This window comes from Mizuhopecten yessoensis, unplaced genomic scaffold, assembly GCF_002113885.1.
Source record: "Mizuhopecten yessoensis strain PY_sf001 unplaced genomic scaffold, ASM211388v2 scaffold11173, whole genome shotgun sequence".
NCBI classification, from domain to species: domain Eukaryota; kingdom Metazoa; phylum Mollusca; class Bivalvia; order Pectinida; family Pectinidae; genus Mizuhopecten; species Mizuhopecten yessoensis.
In genome coordinates, this window is record NW_018408916.1 from 1,174,577 (window position 1) to 1,193,639 (window position 19,063).

Here is a 19,063-nt window from a genome sequence, read left to right on the forward strand (position 1 = left end):
TGGCCATGGTACCAGGCCAAATCAAAGTAGTATCTGAAATCTTGAGAAACTTCTCTCTCAAATGATGCATGACCACATACAGATACACGTTATGAAATAATTTCACATTCTGTCTTGAACAGTCATTGCAACGTTTTAGAAAAAACATGGTCTGTGTATGGATGATACGAAGAACTCGTGGTGTAAGTGTACAGTTTGATTGTCATTGAAAATGTAAAACATGATTAAATGTCTGTGCTATTATTATTGTAACATTTGGCCTTGACAACTCCTGACATAATTCACGTATCAAACGAACATGAAAACGAAGTCTTAAACATTGGGAGCTTGGTATAAGACGTTGAAACAAGGTAAGCATGGGTACTAAAAACATATTTAATTAACTGTTATGCAAGAACGAATTTCCTACCGACAGTATTACTTACCTAGATACTATTTCTGGACGTTTTGGGCACAGGGTCTTGATCATTTGGTACAGCTATATTTTGGTCTAAACGTAAGGTCTAAAGTTTCGCTGTATCAATTTGCATATCATGATCATCGAAGCATTTTTCTCTCTCCTTCCTAACAACCGTTCCGTTTCCAAGCGCCTTTTCTTGGCAACACCTAACGTTTACCCAACGTTTTCCCTAAAGATTCCGGAAGGCAATGGGTTATGTCCCCCCATCACCAGGATGCAATGCAAATCGTAGTTACTATCCTTGCTAAACGTTCAGAATTCAGGATGATCACAATAACTGTTTAACCCATTGTCACTATATGTTACCGGGTGGAATGCTAGGTATTTCAGTGAGGTAGCACTATAAAGTCTGGTCGATTCGCGCTATCACAAGGAGGCAAATGCGCAAAATATGGCAATATTGAAACTACTAGCAATGGGTAAACCAGTTGTTTTGGCCTGATAATGTACCTGGCCCCTGTGTATTATCGAGGAAAACTAGTTCTAAAAACAAATAAAGACAAAATCATTGTGTTTTTCCGACTTTTTACTGGAATTTTAATAACTAGATTTCAACAATTCTGAAGCAACATAAACAATCTAATTTTTTCCCCATGATCGAAATATCTGTAACTTGCAGTGAAAGTACAACCTTAATTAATATCACAGACAGTGGTGAAGGTGTCTAGGAAACATGATAATGTTCAAACCTTATCAAAAGGTGACATTGGGCCAGGACGTACACCAGACTTGTATCCATGCCTGGTGAGCAGGAAAGTTCTGATGTTAAATTCAGTTTTCAACATAAAGATAGACAATAAAATCAGAATTATTAAGAAATTGATATAAACATATAACAAAATATTAAAAACATATTTTTTGTCATCTATAAACTATAATACGTTATGCTGATGTCTTTCCTTTCTTGTATCCCACATACTCATCCCATCCTTTGCGACATTTTTTGATAATCCAACTGTGTTCATCATCATCTGTAAAAAAGAAATAATTAAGAATCAGTTCTGATCTGATTTTGAATTATGCGAGGAAAATCATCTTTTTACTACATCTTATAAAAAAATCAGATTGTAGCAACCTAATTCTACATGCACAAATTTGGCACAGCATCAAACATGATGATGTACGAAAAAATCTTATATCAAACGAAACAATTAACACATGTAGTAATTAGTCTCATTACATGACACTTCAGAAAATTGTATTCATTATTTTATCAAGTTTCTCTTATACAACATAGAACCTAAATTTATCTGTACAAGTGAAAATGTTAAGCTTCATACTGTATGCAAGGAAACATTTCTTCGTAGTTTCAGGAGTGATCAAGATGGTAATTTCCAATTTATTGTTGACATTTCTGTTAATTTACAGATATAGGGATATAGTATGCTGAGAACTTCACATACAGATACACGTATTTTGTATTTTACTCACCTGCATTCCTGAGGAATTTGTGGTTATAGTCGACCACCACCCTAGATTTGGGGTTGTAGAATCCGTCACCACAGTCGTAACAGCCTTCAGGTATATCTCTGGGCGGTATTCTGTTGGTCAGCTGGGAGAGACCTGGACAGAGTCAGAAAACAGATCAGAAAGGATCCCACCATACACCTGACAGTATATGTCCCCAATAATCGCCAAGCACAAGATGTTTTTGATTTTTAAATATTACTAGTAAAGCATTATACATGTATGTGATCGGACAAATGTGATCGGACAACTACCACTGGCCACCAAGTACGGACAACATCAGACCAGCTGAACATCATCACCCTAGGTAATTAGAACTGAAAATTTGATCCCTGTGACCTAGATTTTAGGTCAAGGTCATTCATTTGAACAAACTTGACAGCCATCTATTCAAGCATGCAGTTTGGCAAATATCATCACCCTAGGGTTTTCATTGTTCAAATGTTTCATTAACCAATATGTGATCAAGGTAGGTCAAGGTCATTCATAACAATTAACAATTTCAAACCACATATTGTACATCTACATTTTACAGTGTGTAGCCATGTAAAGTTCAGAAATGTTTGTCTTTTGGTTTGTGAGAAAATCTCCGGAAACAAATGCTTCAATGACATATAACCCCCATTATTGTAAAAATAAGAATCCTACCTGCTGGTTTCAAGCCATTACATGTTTCTGTATAGAATCGCCTATCGTAGCCATCGCAATATTCCCAATTCTCCTCTTCATATGGAAGACCATCAGAAAATGTGTATTTTCCCTGCAAGGAAAAGAATATTTTTTGTACAGTATAAACAGAGGTACTAATCTACGTTACAGGCAGAGATCACTTTCAACATCATCCGGTTATATTGTAACCCTTTTGCATAAATGTTGATTTTTCTCAAAAGTTTTTTTTTTTAAATTCATGTATATGATAGCTTGATACATGACTGTACATTATTTTTTACTTCATCATTTAACATGTAAATGTTACAATTCTATGTGCTCTCAATATACATGTAAATTAACCTTCCAAAATGTTATGAAATTTGAAGAGTGTGTGACCATGATGTTCTATGCATAAAAAATCAAAACACTTAAGTATTCAGCAAAACTATTTGTCAATATACATATACTTTATGTATCGCATCAAGAAGGTTTTCTGCCTCCTGTGCACTTAGTGGTAAGTTCAGTAAAATACCTCAATACAGTTTTGTTTTTTTACAGAAATCTTACCCCTAAAGCAGCAAAAATGGCGAATAAAAGTGTGTCCATTTTATGTATAGGTTAATACCCATGTTATAGGACATTCATAAGAACCAACATTTTTGGGGTATTTTTTTTTAATGAAACGTGTCGCAACGTTGCAAGACCAACTGCATGGTCCCTTTGTCAAGCTATGACTGAGTGCATCATGAATCTGGATTAATTCCGTTACCTTAATTTATTTAAAACACAAACCTCCTTGAGTTATAGATGAATAACCTCTGGATCTTTTAATATATTCTGATACAAACTGACAGCTTGTACACTTACTTCCAAAGCAGATCCTTCTTCCCATGTGGCCACATATTTGCTTCCATTTGGGAAAAAGAGAGTTCCTTTGCCATGAAACATTCCATCCTTCAGCTCCCCTTCATACCGAGTCTCTGTGGGGAAGTCATATGTGCCTGTACCTTCCATCCTAAAAAAATAATAATATTAGTATTGGCTTGATTAATTCATATCTGCAAAAGGTCTAATTCAATGTGTACATGTATGATATATACAAAAATAGCTTCCTTGCTTAATGTTATACATTCCACTTTACATTCTTCCCTCCTTAATTATTCGCATCGGAAGACACAATTAACTATTTACAACCGATCAAGGTTCAGGTATCCCCTTGCCAAGTGTACACCCAGTTAACCGAAGACAGACCGATATGAAAAAAGTTGATAAAACGTCAGAATAATTCGGACTAACCCAGTGCTTGAAACAAGGGTTGGTCAAAGGCACCACTGTAACAGGAGAGGAAAAATGCATAGCCAGACCGGGGTTCCAACCCGGTACCCTCCGAACTCTAGATGCACACTTTACCATTACCATGCAGGTAGCTATTTAATTAGTGGCCGACGATCGAGCCAGTCCAGATACAGTTGTTGCAGATATTAATTTTCGTCAATTTTAAAACATTTTCAGTTTGAACCATAGGTAGCCTAGACCACTACTGTAGCCTCATCCGTCAATACACCCATAATATTATGGGTGTGTTGACAGACGAGGCCAGTACCAGTGATTGAACATCAGTTGATTCAGTCAGGGAAATTAAGAATTTCACAACTGTGGAACATTTTCCATTTGGTAACATGACTGCAAGAAATCCACATCCGGTAGGCCTACAGTACAGTACAGTATGTTGACTTGAGCAACACTTCTTTGATTGTCACTGTTTCATTATGTCACTTAATATGACTTTCAATTAAAACAGACTTGCTTATATACATTTTTATAAAATCATTATCCCAGTGATGACTGAGGGATCAAATGCTTCACAAAAAATAGATTAAAAAACGTATTTACCGTCCATTTTTGTAGTCCCCTTTGTAGTTGCTTCCAGTGTACTCCATTTTCCCGTTTGTTGTCATAGAGATTCATAACACGTCAATGAAACGTTTGACAGAAAGGTAAAATCAAGCGTCTTAATGATACGATATTATAAAATCGGAATTTTGTCGTGATTATATTTCCGGATCAATGAGAAAAGCACACCCTCGTTTTCATGGCTTGAACGATTCATTCACCATTATTACCATATATTTTTAACTTTTTAAAATTTATGAACAATTATATTCCTGATACGCAATGTAACACGTCAATTCCAAATGACCAAGGCAGTATAAGGCACACATTAGTAAATTTCATTTCATGTACTTGCTGGAATCCAATTAGTTTCTTCTTTACATATATGCATTTTTAAAACAAAAATTAGAATACTTAATTAAGCTACTTTTTTTTTAGTACGTACTGAACAAAATACAATTCTTGCCATTTCAGAGATAACTTTGTTAAGCCATCAAGGTACAGAGATAACTTTGTTTATACATCAAGGTTGGCATTAAAGCTCTATTCACACTTCCATGGTTTCGTCACCTCATGACACTTGTGAGCCCATCCAGAAGACCGAGTGCCACCATTGAGGTCTAGACTTGGTAGCATTGTCATGACACAAATGCTTATACCTGTTTACTGTAGTGTATCTTTGAATTTAAACCTTACTCTCCCATCACTGGTCTTCAATATTTTCCATATCATCTTCATTAAACATTTTCAGTTTCTAGTTTTTACATGGCTCGATCGATCCTTGTTAAAAAAACAAGATTGATTTTTTTCAGTCTTACAGGCCGATGGTTTCTTCTCCATAATTTTTATAAGTAATTTGTCATCTTCACTATAAACAGCTGTTTTGAGTAATGCCTTCTTGGTAAAAGAAGAGAGCAGCCTTTTTTAATGCCACTTGTTAACTGGTGTAGGCACTTATCTTTATTAGTTTAAAGTACCTGTACTTTGTATGAGAGTGGTACTTTCTCACGTCATGTTTGTCTAAAGTCAATCCACCAGTTCAGTTTTGTGTGATAATTGAACTTCAAAACATTTAATAAGTACAAATCTTCTTCAAATGTTTTAATTCCATGTTGAACTTCTACAAAAAACTTTACGACCTATGTTGAACTTTGACCTCCTAACCAGCCTAAAGGGTTAATTTTTATCACTTGGGAGTTCTCCCAATGGTATAAATTGGAATATAAATAGATACATGCATGTCAGAGGTATTTTCGAAACATAAGAAGACTAGAACACTGATTTTACAACAGTTATGAAACAAAATATTTCAACTTATATTAATAATTCTTGTTGGCCCGGATGTTAGCGCGTGAGGCTGTCTTAATGTGGGAGGAAACCCAAATGGTCGGTCATGATCAGGTGACCCCAAACTTTGTCATGTCCGATCGGGGAATGGAACCTCTGCCACCTTTGTGAAAGGCAAGTGCCCTATCCACTGCACCACCCAACCACCCATATCATACACATTTCCTTCCCTCCCGCCACGTCTGTTTTTTAAGTAACAATGACTTAGACCCTAGATATTTTTAAACTCCTGTTGCTCATCTACATACGTTGTATCACAGTGCATCACCATGTCAAGTAAAATAAAGATGAGTCTTTTGGATTCCGAGGTAATTACGTAATAACCATAACCCACCTACCCCATGTAGAAACTTTTTAAATCCCTATTGCACATCTAAATATCAAAGTGTATCACTGTATCCGATTTGGGGCCCTAAATAGATTTTAGTAAATTTATTCAACACAGTGACGAAGTCTTGACATGGCTAGTCAAAGGGCAACCAACCCTTTTTTTCCAGTAAATCTCTAAATTTCCTGTCTGCTCATTCAAACTTTATTTTTACCAAGGAGATCGTGTATTATGTCTGGAAAAATAAAAACTTTGATGTTTTATGCAGAGACATGCCATAAACCTGTTTTGCGCAATGAAAGGTAATAAAAAAAGAGCACAAACAAAAAATAAAAATCACAAATCAATTTTGTTTTCTAAAACATTTATTAAAAATCTTACATATATCTAAACATTGGAAGAGCAATCAAAATATATCACAACAACTCAACATAATTAATGTCAAGATGGAATGGAAATAAAGGCCAATGATACAATCTCAACTAAACACAAATACACTCCTCAAATAACAGTTGTATAATAATTGAAAACAGTGTTTAACACGGACAATGATAAAGAATTGGAGATATTTCTGTGTTGGAAAAATCTGTTCACTCAATATCCCTACTATTCCATTGGCCTGTTGGTAAACTCAACCTCCTTTCCTCGCCTGTTTTGGTACTCTAAAACTTTGCACACTGTTGCTAACTTAGAACTTCACCTTCATTGAGTTCACCTCACAATGGGATTCTGTAGTTTATCAGAGGTGCAATGCTACCATCTAATTTTTAGTTGTTAAAATGGTTACTACATGTGCTTTGTAAATTTAGCCACTGTGACTTCCAAGCTTATTTCACTGAATGTTACTCTCACTTCAACCCCTTGACGTGGACCCTCACTTCAACCCGTTGACGTGAACCCTCACTTTAACGCCTTGACATGAACCCTCACTTTAACCCCTTGACGTGAACCCTCACTTTAACCCCTTGACATGAACCCTCACTTTAACCCCTTGACTTGAACCCTCACTTTAACCCGTTGACGTGAACCTTCACTTTAACGCCTTGACATGAACCCTCACTTTAACCCCTTGATGTGAACCCTCACTTTAATCCCTTGACGTGGACCCTCACTTTAACCCCTTGACGTGAACCCTCTCTTTAACCCCTTGACGTGGACCCTCACTTTAACCTGTTGAAGTGAACCCTCAGTAAGTTCCCTGCTCTCTGAATATCCTCTGACATTGCTGACCTCTCTCTAGTTTATGTAGGACGCCTACACAAACTAATTAATAGAACTACATCTGATAAGTTCCATCCTGTTCAATAGAGTACTGCGAGCACAAGTCTATCATCTAAATACATTGAGGTGCAACATGCTATTCCCTACATAAAGAAAAGTCTGGAGAAAAATGAATTAAATCACATTCAGCTCTTTTTTAAATGTCACCTATTCATTTTTATACTTTCCTTCCCCAGACATTTTATCACTTGATATTTGTAAATTATCTTCATCTACTGCGCTACATTTCAAACCAAGATTATTAACATCCTGAATAACACTATACACCAATCATTAAGATTTTCCCACAAAGATCAATCTTTAGGTTGTCAATAAACATAATATAACAGATGAGAAATGACTGATGAATGACATAGGATATATAACAATAGATGATAAATTTTATTTACCAGATGGCTATTCAACTACTTTATTAATACAGCAAAAGACAGGCAAAACAAAGATTGAAATACATGTCATTTGATCTTGTACACTTTATATGGCAATAAGAAAATGACAAAAACATTGTTTTCATGTATAAATGAAAACAAACTCACTGAAACGAACAAAAACAGTTTAATGAACAATAATCTAATCTGTTAAATTATCTGATATTGTAAAGGATAATCCAGCATCAAGAAAATTTAATGTACCGGTAGTTTTTTCTATGATTTCTCTTCGCAACAGTCATCATTTCTGAAGTAACATACATGTACTAATTAATAAACTTTTGCCTTTGTAGACATTTGCAGTCATGTATACATGTTGGCCCAGTACTGTACCAGCTCCTAACTTAATCATGTACAATGGAAACAAATACACAATGTACTACTTCTAATGCCTTTTCTATATGAAACTCGAAACTACCAGAAACACCGAGATGTAAATGTGATGGAAAACTTAACAATTAATATGATCCACGTCACAAATGTTGATTTGATTTTGAAAAATGGTTTAATCATGGACTCCCCTGAGTTAAAAAATGCATTTCCCTTAAGGATATATGCTACCTTTATGCACAGATACTATGTACCTATGATTACTGTGACATAAACCTCCATTTCAAAAGAGTTTCATTCTAAGAAATCCCAGTAAAATATCTTTTATGAATGTTAATTGGGCTTTGTAAATCAACCGACAGCTCATTTGAAAGTTACATGAGATGGCACATTGATAATGCTTCAAATATTTCAGGTTAATATATAGATGATGCCGATAAGATTGAAGGGAGATAATTCAGGTTAATATATAGGTGAGGCCAATAAGATTGAAGGGAGAAAATTCAGGTTAATATATAGACAATAACAATGAGATTGAAGGGAGATAATTCAGGTTGATATATAGATGATGCCAATAAGGTTGAAGGGAGATAATTCAGGGTAATATATAGATGATGGCAATAAGATTGAAGGGAGAAAATTCAGGTTAATATATAGGTGAGGCCAATAAGATTGAAGGGAGAGAATTCAGGTTAATATATAGATGATGCCAAAGAGATTGAAGGGAGATAATTCAGGTTAATATATAGATGATGCCAATGAGATTGAAGGGAGATAATTCAGGTTAATATGATGCCAATAAGATTGAAGGGAGATAACTGTAACTTAAACCACAGGTAGAAACGTAAGGTAGCACATATCCTTAAAACAGAGTTTATTGCTAAAACTAATCCATCTAGGATTTAGAAAATCTCTGCCAGTACAAACAAGATTAATTTCATGGGTATGTAATTTTGGTATGTATTATACATGTTTTGATGCAATGGACATAACATGTTAATATTTATGACAATGATACATTCTACGAGTTAAAACTATTAAGGATCCCTGTCCCACTGAGAGAGTTCCGCCGTAGATTTTGTCCATGCAGTAACCTCCCATTAATTTTCCTTTGGAATATCACTGCAGAAACGACAGTATAATAATCAGATGTCCTGGCCCTGTAGCACTTTGTCATTTTTTCATTTTTTTTTTTTTTTCTCCATAAAGGTTCTACAACGTTGTTTTTTTTCTTCATAAATGATTTATCAAAGGTATATAGTAATGATGTGAAAAAAAAGGTTCCGATTCATAATTGCAGTTCTTGGCAGCCGTACAGGGAGTCTTAACCATATTTGAACTAGCTTGATGGGTGAGAAGGAGTACACATTTTATTTTAATCAAAACATTTCCATTTTTACATGATGACTCCAGGTGGACCAGTAGATAACTGTGCTTTGAAAACATGAATGCACATTAAAAATTATGATGTTGTTCATTTGAAATAACTGTAAGTCCAGCTCCTGCCTTCACCTTCTTTGAATTACAGAGTTCTTACTCTGTACTTGTAAAACCAATCAACCTTACACCATATAAACAACATGAAAATTATTACTGAAGCATTATTTACTGTATAAACCTACCCACCTGTCTGTATATTAGAAAAGCAAGCATGACAATAATGCTCCAAATCAAAATGATGATTTCATCTCAACATCTATTTGTCATACAGGCTAATATTTTGATGCTCAAGTCTCTACTGTTCAAAAAACCATACATAGCCATATATATTTTTTGACATTATAGTTTCTTTTTCTTTTCTTTTCCAATTTTTGGACAATGTGTTAAAAAAAAACATGTCATAAAAATTGTCTTCAATGTGACGTTTTTGCCAAATAATATAAACTAGACACCATTAAACTCTTTAAACATAACCTTAACTGTTTATTTGTTTGTACCAAACAGATCTTGAAGCCGTTTCCATGGTAATCCAATAACACACCAATCCCGGAGAGTGTCATTTTGTGGTAGGATGAGACACGATCATGTTACAAACAATTCCAGCAAACTTTTGATAAAAACCTCAAATGTCTTGCGAATACATCTTTACAGCATTTACGAGGGAGGACAATGCCCGCCAACACATATGCTTCTACTGGGAATAGTTCCAGTACATAGGTGAAGCACTCACTGGGAGGTTGAACACCACACTCCTATTTTTCCATGGCATCTGATATTCAATGTACTGATATCATACTGGTACTGGATAGACTTTTCAATAATGTCACCATGTTCTTAGTTTCTTTTAAATGCCTCCGAATTTAAGTTTTGTTAAATTCTAAAATTTCTGAAATTTGAAAACATGTTTTTATATTTCTGTTTTAGATGGTCATATATATGAGTTGGTTCCATATCCTTGAATAGTTGTTTTCTTCTTCCTAAAAACTCCCGTCTTATGGATTTCTTTGAATCACACATACTTCTTTAATTCCAGTTCCTATTTGTTCAATTTCACTCGCGAGGAGTTTTCTGACTAGCCTCCCACTCCTTCTGTTTTTTCTTCTCTCTCTCTTGAAGCTTTTGAGCATCCTGCAACAGACATACAATATATGTGGTAAACATCTTATTTAACTTTCTAAAACTAAATGAATTATACACCTGTTTTAACCAGATATATAGTTTAATGATGTCATTAAAACTTACAGTCTTCCACTAATGTAGAAATACGCCGTAAAATCTAGAATAAGTACTTCCTTGCATTGGTAAATTGTTGCACAACTTCAACAGACTAGTTGTAGATGCTACATACACTACATGACAGCAGCAATGTATTATGTATGTATGGTATTGTATTGTGAGTATGTATTACATTGTATATATTGTAAGATCCCCTACCTGGCATTACACAGTGCTATAAAACACGTTTGATCATTACACTTACATCTTCTCGGATCTTTGAGGCCATGAACTCGACCAGCATCATTTCACTGGAGAGTTTTGCATCTAGTGCCCTGATAGATAACTGCAGTTGTTCTATCATTTCATCTGTGTCATACTTGTCACTCTGCAGGCAAAGAGCTCTGTTCAGGGGGAAGAACTCAAAGCGATTCAGGTCCAGCTAAAAACAATGAAGTTGAGAACAATGAACATACCTTACGTCAGTTCACAAGTTGAGAATGGGAAACTTAACTTTAAATCTGGCTAAAGAAAACAAGTAAGCTACCACTACCAGGGGCAGCATATACCCTGAGCAACATTTCTTCTTGACGCATGTAAAATAATGTTTAATAGAAAGGAGCTGTGGCTGGGAAATCATATAAAGTGACCCTCACCATCAACAAATTACACCAAAATGATTAGGATTCTTCCTCTAGAGAAACCCGATATAAGATGTGTGAGCTTTGTGAAATAATTTGTTCTGAAGTCAGGACAGAACAAAAATCTTTTTTAAGTAAAAATGACCTTGACCTTTGATGAACCATGCCCAAAATTGTTTGGGTTCTTCCTGTGTCTTAGGGCAATGTAATAAGTTCGAGTTTTGTGTGATTAGAAGAAGTTATGACATATAATTAGTTCCGAGAACTTATATTTTTTTTAGTACCAGTGACCTTGACATTTGATGAATTATGCCCAAAATCAATACGGGTTTTCCTCTTTCATTTGGGGGGGGGGGGGGGGGGGGGGGTTCCTTGACTATAGACCACATAAAAATGTTTGAGCTTTGTGCAATCATTACTTCTGAAGTTAGCATCTGGACACAATATGTAAATAGACAGATATCATGCATGATGGCTGTATCAGGTTACTGCCGTGAATTTCATGTTCTCAAAACTACGGTTTCTGAAAAGGACCAATATATATATAATAAGTGGCCATTTACAATCATGGAGAGGGAGACAGCAGGATTACTTCTTTAGAAGGTTCCCAAGGTTCCTAACCCTGTAGGGGACACGTGTTCTATAAGGACGAACTAAGACAGACACACATGCATTGTAAAACAACTTTAATTCTCCTTTAACCCTTTCACCCCTATGTAACTATAGTAGACTCTACCATGCACTGGTATGGATAAGTCCATTATGGTCTACAGCGGTGAAAGGGTTAACGGTAAAAAAAAAAAAAGACATGCTCACCATGTTAAAGACATGGAGTTCCAGAGCAGAGTAATCATTGGGCCGAGTCTCGTCCAGGTGGATGAAGAAGAATAGGTAGGCCCACTGGTTATGCTCTGCCTTCACATGCTTTGCAAAACCCTGTAAAAAACACATTAACATCGGTAAAAAAGTCCAAACCACTCGGAACATAATTGACTGAAGGGTTCCTACAGATCAAAACGTGCAAAACTATCCCACAACAAACCAACATGTACAATATATAAAGGCCCTTTTCATTTACTGTTCAATTTTTGAGATTGAGATTGAGGCTGTCCTTGAAAATTTGGCAGGAGCAGATCAAGGAAACCAGCAGTGCCTGGCAGAAACTAAAGTGATGATTATTAAATGTTTGTATCATTTTGCTGATTTCAATCCATTTTTTGTATTTATATATATATATTTATAGACATAAGTTTTACATTAAGTTTCTGTTAAGGGAATAACCCAGGTAGACTTTTTAATAACTGGGTCCAGACGGAAGAACATACCAAAGCTGTTAAATAAGCTGTAATAATATATCAAATACCTTTCCCTGTCGCTCAAAGTCATAGCTCTCTCTGCTGCAGATAAAACAGTTGTTCTGCATGTCTTTGTCAATCTCCCACTACAATACAAATCAATCTTCAGTCATTTTTCAATATAATCAATAAATTACGAAATGTATACTTACCGAAAAAGTACTACCTGGTGTTACAGGTTTTGGCTTCTAGTATAAAGCTTACTGAATTAACACAAATGTTTTCCATTTAGGATAGAAAATCAATTCCTACTGCTGTCAAATGCATGAAGGTAATAACCTTGGCAACCAAATATTCCAGTACCTGTACATGTGTAATATTAATGGGTCATAAAATCTTGTGTCCCTGTCAAATGTGTCATCAATTCTTGTGTACCACTAAATGGTGTCATCAATTCTTGTGTACCTCTAAAAGGTGTCATCAATTCTTGTGTACCGTTCAAATGTCTCATCAATCAATCAAGTCCGCTTTATCATTTATTAAATACATTTTTAAAATTGAAATATTAATAAACTTATTTCTTAGAGCTGAACCCTTTTGGAAAGAGGATTCGAATAGTATATGTATTTAGAGTGATCTTTGAACAAAGACCCTCTAACTTACTGTCTGGTCACTTGCAAACTACCCAGTCCTATGTCAGCGGAAAATGATATGGACATTACCTTGGAATCCCTAAGCTGGGAGAAGGTGTCGACGATGACACCAAAGATGATGTTCAGGCCAATGGTGGTGATGAGTATGAAGAAGGTCACATCTATTGCAGACAACATTAGCACATCGTTGATATCGCTGTCCATGGCACCCTCAAATGTCTGCAGGGAAATACACAAATATTTCTTCATTTGTATGCAAGACGAGGCAAATTTTGAATTAACTTGGCACAAGGGAAGGATTCCTTTTTAATACAATGCTGGAATTATGACAAGCCTCAAAATAGGTTTATATTGAAAAGAAAACTTAACAGACAAAGGTACTAGAGGGCGAAATAGTTAGCAATACTAAGTCCCCTACCTCAGAACAAACTTGATACAGTATATCAGTGTGCAATACTTTGCCAAACCAAGAGGTACTTGCTTACCTAAGTTGGCAACTGTAGGTGACATTAATAAGGATATACGAGGCACAGTGACAGTTGTACTGTATATCGTAGACATGAGACCCAATTTCAGTCCCTAAAACTCCAACATCCCAAGAGACACATACAATATTTGCCAAATACATTCGGTATATCAATCAGATATGCCGTAGACAAAAGGACAGACTGACCGACGAACAAAGTGCCAACAGAAAGTCTGGTATAGTACCAATGGGGTACTTGTTAGTGATGTAAAAACTGGCCTACTTTTAAATCCATGCTCAACTAAAGAAAACAGATTGCTACCACCAAGACGACTTGCCAGAAACACCAACATCAGATCCTTCCAACTTCTTACCTGCAGGACTGATTCAAGAAAGATGTCTTTCTTTCCTAGAACTGTACATGACTGGAACGCCCTACCACCAGACATCACGGATGCAACCACACTCTCGGCCTTCAAGGCCAGAGTGACGAAGCTCTGAAACCCTTAAAGCTTCTTTTATCCTGTTTTTAACTTACAAACTTTTTTTTAACCGTGTCAGTCCTGTCACATGCGAAACTGCCACATATTGCAGAAGCATCAACCTGTTGATGGAGGCAATTACTGGAAGAAAAAGAACTACTAAATACTAACGGCAGTACCCCAGAGTCTCCCTCCACTACACAGGTATCAGTCTAGAGGAATGTCAAAGGTTACTTACAGTGTAGGGCACGTCCACAAAGCCGTGATGAGTGATGGTGATGAAACATTGGGCCACCGTACGACAGTGCCGACCTTCGTCCTCCTTGAAGAATCTCTCTCGCAGGAAGGCAAAGCCGACCAGAGAGTAGATAAACATGATTGCCAGACCAAGCAAGGCGACCAACATCAGTGACATCCCTGTTGGAGTAAAAGTGGTATATTTTTGTCAAAACATGGTCGCTAAAATGTATCAAATGTGGTCCTTTAACATAATTTCGGGGCCAGCATTGGGTGGTCGCTGGTTGCGTTAGACAGATGGTCGCTTAATACAGTTAAATTACATAGTAAAATAGGTCGGGAGGAATGAAAAGTAATCGCATAAAACAGATGGTCGCTTGAGCAGATTCAATCCCCCCGATAGTTCAGTTCGTGTTGGGACTTACCATTGGTGGTGACGGCCTGGATGACTCGTTTCAGCAGCTGATTCAGCTCAGCGATGTGGAGCAGGTGGAAGGAGAAGAAGTATCCATAGTAAATCGTTCCCAGTATAGAACAGGCCACAAACACCTGAAACATATATATAGCTCACTGATTACCTGGCATCAGGCTACTGTAACCTTTATACACGCCATTTCTTATCTTTATTTCTGTACTTATATGTGTGAAGATGAAGAAAACAAATTTCACTTTATTAAGTAAAATTGATGTGCTACTTCAAAATATCAATCCAATTGACCATTGAATCTGTAAAATTGATGTGCTACTTCAAAATATCAATCCAATTGACCATTGAATCTGTAAAATTCCAGGATTAATTTATAAATAGTCTTAACTTAAGGGGAAGACATTTCTTCTAAAATTTCAAAATCCTGTGTGAAGAGATAGTATACCCTAGTTAGAGTCTGGAATATAATTTCCCCATAAGGCTACACCAATGTTTTGAACTTTTGACAGTTAACCCTGAAGTTCCTATTAAGAGACCTTAAACCATGGTATTCCATGTATCAATGAATATTATAAACTATTAAAAACAAGAGTACCACGGGGCGGAACAATATACGCACGACGAATGCCATATAGTGTTATATACCTTCTTACATTGAAACAAAATCTGCATCATTCTTAGAGTGGTTAGCTGACATGCTATAAACAAGAGGCCCAGAGGGCCTGTATCGCTCACCTGAATATAATTAAAGTAATTGGTATGAAGATAAGATATACAGTTGTGGGATCGCACAACGCACCAAAAATAGCGTCCGCACACCGTGTATACATCGTTCACACACCGTCCGCACATCGTTCATACATGGTGCGCACAACTGTGCGATATGGCAATCGTTCGCCCCGTTGTGCGCTTCTCTCCGCACAACTGTGCGGTTTGGTATCATTTGTAGATCAAAATTACGGAATGACAAAAATACGGAAGGCTTGTATGCGATAATGTACACTGTGTATATGTCTGTAATTTCTCATCTCAATAATCAAGATTATACAATTTCACAATGCGTGTTACACAGTATTACAGCGACCGTTAGGCTGTCAAGAATGGGTTTGGCTCCAAGTTAACAGAACAGGTAAATAACAATTTGATGAGTGTCCGGAGTTTTACCTGACCAGTGCCTGACACACAGAGCTGATATGCGATACCGTTTGACCGTAATGCATAGTATTTGTTATTTGCATTCGTTTGCCTATAGCTCCCCTTCACCTGGATTTTCACACCCCCAGCCTTGACCGACGAGTTACGTAAGTGCCCCAGGCGAGGAGAAAACTACAGTCCAGCAGGGATGTATATACTGTCCCTGGGTCCAGGTACATGTACAAAGTGGTTATGTTTACCTGTAGACGGGATTGTGTTGTAATTTTACATGTGTCGATTAAGTTTGTTTAAAAACACAGAAAACACAATTTCTAAATATAAGAATGTATAGACAGAAAGATAAGTTTATAGATGTTGCTAGAATATAGAAACATACGTAAACATCAAGTTTATATGATTAAACACGAAACCGTATAAATTGTTAAGGCATTCCTCAATTTACACCAACCACGATTGTTATCGCACAACGTCCGTCCATCGTGCGCACAGATGTGCGCCCATGGTGCACACACCGTTCACACACCGTGCACACATCGTGCACACACCGCACATCGTGTAACGTTGTGCGATCCCACAACTGTAGCACTCCATGGTAGGTGCTGTAAGTACATATGAAATTTCAGAAAGATCCATCCAGTACTTGAGATATAAGAAACAAACTTCAAAAAGAGCCCCAACCCTGTGCCCCTACGGAGATCATACCCACCAATTGTACAAAATTGAGTCACCGTCACCCAAGGATGCTCCACACTAAATAAGGATAAAATCCCTAAATCCCGATGGTCGGAGAAGGATTTTAAAGGTTTTACCTCTATTTTCCCTCTCTGCCTACAGGGGGTCAGACACACTGTTTATACAAAATTGGTTCCCCTTCACCAAAGAATGCTTTAGACCAAATATGGACAAAATCCTGTCATTCCTACCGAAGAAGAAAGATTTTTAAGATTTAAGTCTATTTCCCCTTTTGGGCCCCACCCCTCAGGTCCCAGGGGGGCCACACCCACCATTTATACAAAATTAGTTCCCCTTTACCCAAGGATGATCCACACCAAATATGGACCAAATCCTTTCATTCCTACCGAAGACGAAGGATTTTAAAGAATAATTTGCTATGTTTCCTCATTGGGCCCCGCCCCTCAGGCCCTTGGGGGGCCAGACCCTTGATTTATACAAAATTGGATCCCCTTCACCCAAGGATGCTTCAGACCAAATATGGACCAAATCCTTTCATTCCTACAGAAGAAGGAGGAGTTTGAAGAATAATTTGCTATGTTTCCCCTATTGGGCTCTGCCCATCAGGCCCCTGGGGAGCCAGACCCATGGGTTATACAAAATTGGTTCCCCACTACCCAAGGATGCTCCACACCAAATATGGACCAAATCCTTTCATTCGTACAGAAGAAGAAGGATTTTAAAGAATAATTTGCTATGTTTCCCCTATTGGGCCCCACTGCTCAGCCCCCAAGGGGCCCAGACCCACCATTTATACAAACTTTGTTTCCCTTCCCCCAGGGATGCTTCTGACCAAATATGGACCAAATCCTTTCATTCCTACAGAAGAAGGAGGATTTTGAAGAATAATTTGCTATGTTTCCCCTATTGGGCCCCGCCCTCAGGCCCCTGGTGAGCCAGACCCATGGTTTATAAAAAATTGGTTCTCCACTACCCAAGGATGCTCCACACCAAATCCTTTCATTCCTATAGAAGAAGAAGGATTTTAAAGAATAATTTGCTATGTTTCCCTTATTGGGCCCTGCCCCTCAGGCACCTGGGGGCCAGATCCAAGGTTTATACAAAATTGGTTCTCTTTCACCCAAGGATGCTTCAGACCAAATATGGAACAAATCCTTTCATTCCTACAGAAGGAGAAGGATTTTAAAGAATTTGCTACATTTCCCCTATTGGGCCCCGCCCCTCAGCCCCCAGGGGGGCAAGACCCACCATTTATACAAAATTTGTTCTTCTTCACCCAAGGATGCACCACACCAAATTTTGTTAAAATCGGCTCAGTGGTTCATGACTAGTAGTGTAAAGTTGACGGACGACGGACACTGCGGTATGGCATAAGCTCACCTTGGTCTTCGGACCAGGTGAGCTAAAAATGAAGGAGAAAATCTCCGGACAAAAAATCAAATACTGATATGAACAAAGGCAATAACTTTTGCAAAAATCGTTGAATCAAAATTCTTTTAAGGGAGACAACTTCAAATCATGATTATAATGTATACCAAGTTTCAAAGAGATCGGTTGAAAAATGAAGGAGGAGATTGCCATACAAACAAAAGTGTACGCTGGACAGCCGGCCGTACAACCCCATACCATTTTACTTCCGTCAAATTTGACGGGCATATAACAATGTGATATGAACCTGAAACATGACTTTTTCAGGTTCGTATCACACCTTGTTAACCATCACACAAGGTCCATAACTAATTAGACAAGTATTCCTTTCGTTACACAGTCATCAGTCCTGGTAATTTACATACCACATAGTACATGGCTTTTACACTGTATATGTTCAGTTCAAGGTTATTGGTGTCATACGGGTTTTTCCTCTCATTCCATGTTTTAAATGCTTCCTCCTTTTCATTGCTCTTTCCGCTGTAATACACAAAACAGTAGAATATTACCTTGGCACCATAAAAGTAGAAACAATATGCAGAAAGAGTCTAAGATCCTACAGGTATATTGGTCAGTGGTTTTTATGGTACAGAAATTGAAGGGTCATGGACACTTGAGTATCGGTAGAGCTTCTTCAAAGAGAAGTATTAATACAATGAAGGAAAGATTATATAATATTCTAATCAGAGGTTCCTTTAAATCCTTCTTCAGAATCCATGTCAATAGTGATATAATACATTTTTACA

At 37.1% G+C, this 19,063-nt stretch overlaps 2 protein-coding genes across 2 annotated transcripts in view; both read right to left on the minus strand.

Moving 5' to 3' along the window:
* Positions 1-968: 968 nt before the first annotated feature.
* Positions 969-4,559, minus strand: LOC110467435 (MORN repeat-containing protein 5-like). The gene is made up of 5 exons (XM_021524600.1): positions 4,472-4,559; positions 3,446-3,593; positions 2,576-2,687; positions 1,892-2,023; positions 969-1,431 (listed from the first exon to the last, which is right to left on the minus strand). Exons 1-5 carry the CDS (start codon positions 4,534-4,536, stop codon positions 1,343-1,345), a joined length of 546 nt encoding a protein of 181 aa, XP_021380275.1. The 5' UTR covers positions 4,537-4,559; the 3' UTR covers positions 969-1,342.
* A 4,165-nt stretch (positions 4,560-8,724) lies between these two features.
* LOC110467456 overlaps positions 8,725-19,063 on the minus strand; it is a 77,183-nt gene continuing 66,844 nt past the window's right edge. The window contains exons 62-69 of the mRNA XM_021524637.1: positions 18,683-18,797; positions 15,040-15,163; positions 14,616-14,794; positions 13,499-13,648; positions 12,845-12,922; positions 12,298-12,417; positions 11,106-11,282; positions 8,725-10,753 (exon numbers count right to left, since the gene is read on the minus strand). Coding sequence (XP_021380312.1) covers positions 10,676-10,753; positions 11,106-11,282; positions 12,298-12,417; positions 12,845-12,922; positions 13,499-13,648; positions 14,616-14,794; positions 15,040-15,163; positions 18,683-18,797 — 1,021 coding nt within the window. The 3' untranslated portion in view covers positions 8,725-10,675. The remainder of the gene's footprint in view (positions 10,754-11,105; positions 11,283-12,297; positions 12,418-12,844; positions 12,923-13,498; positions 13,649-14,615; positions 14,795-15,039; positions 15,164-18,682; positions 18,798-19,063) is intronic.

What these genes read in the sequence shown, in the direction of transcription:
- LOC110467435 (XM_021524600.1), bottom strand. Translation starts at nt 4,536, where the DNA reads ATGACAACAAACGGGAAAATGGAGTACACTGGAAGCAACTACAAAGGG. An exon ending in GGGGACTACAAAAATGGACG is followed by an intron (nt 3,594 to 4,471) that starts GTAAATACGTTT and finishes TTATTTTTTTAG; the next exon opens with GATGGAAGGTACAGGCACAT. An exon ending in AAGAAGGATCTGCTTTGGAA is followed by an intron (nt 2,688 to 3,445) that starts GTAAGTGTACAA and finishes TTTTCCTTGCAG; the next exon opens with GGAAAATACACATTTTCTGA.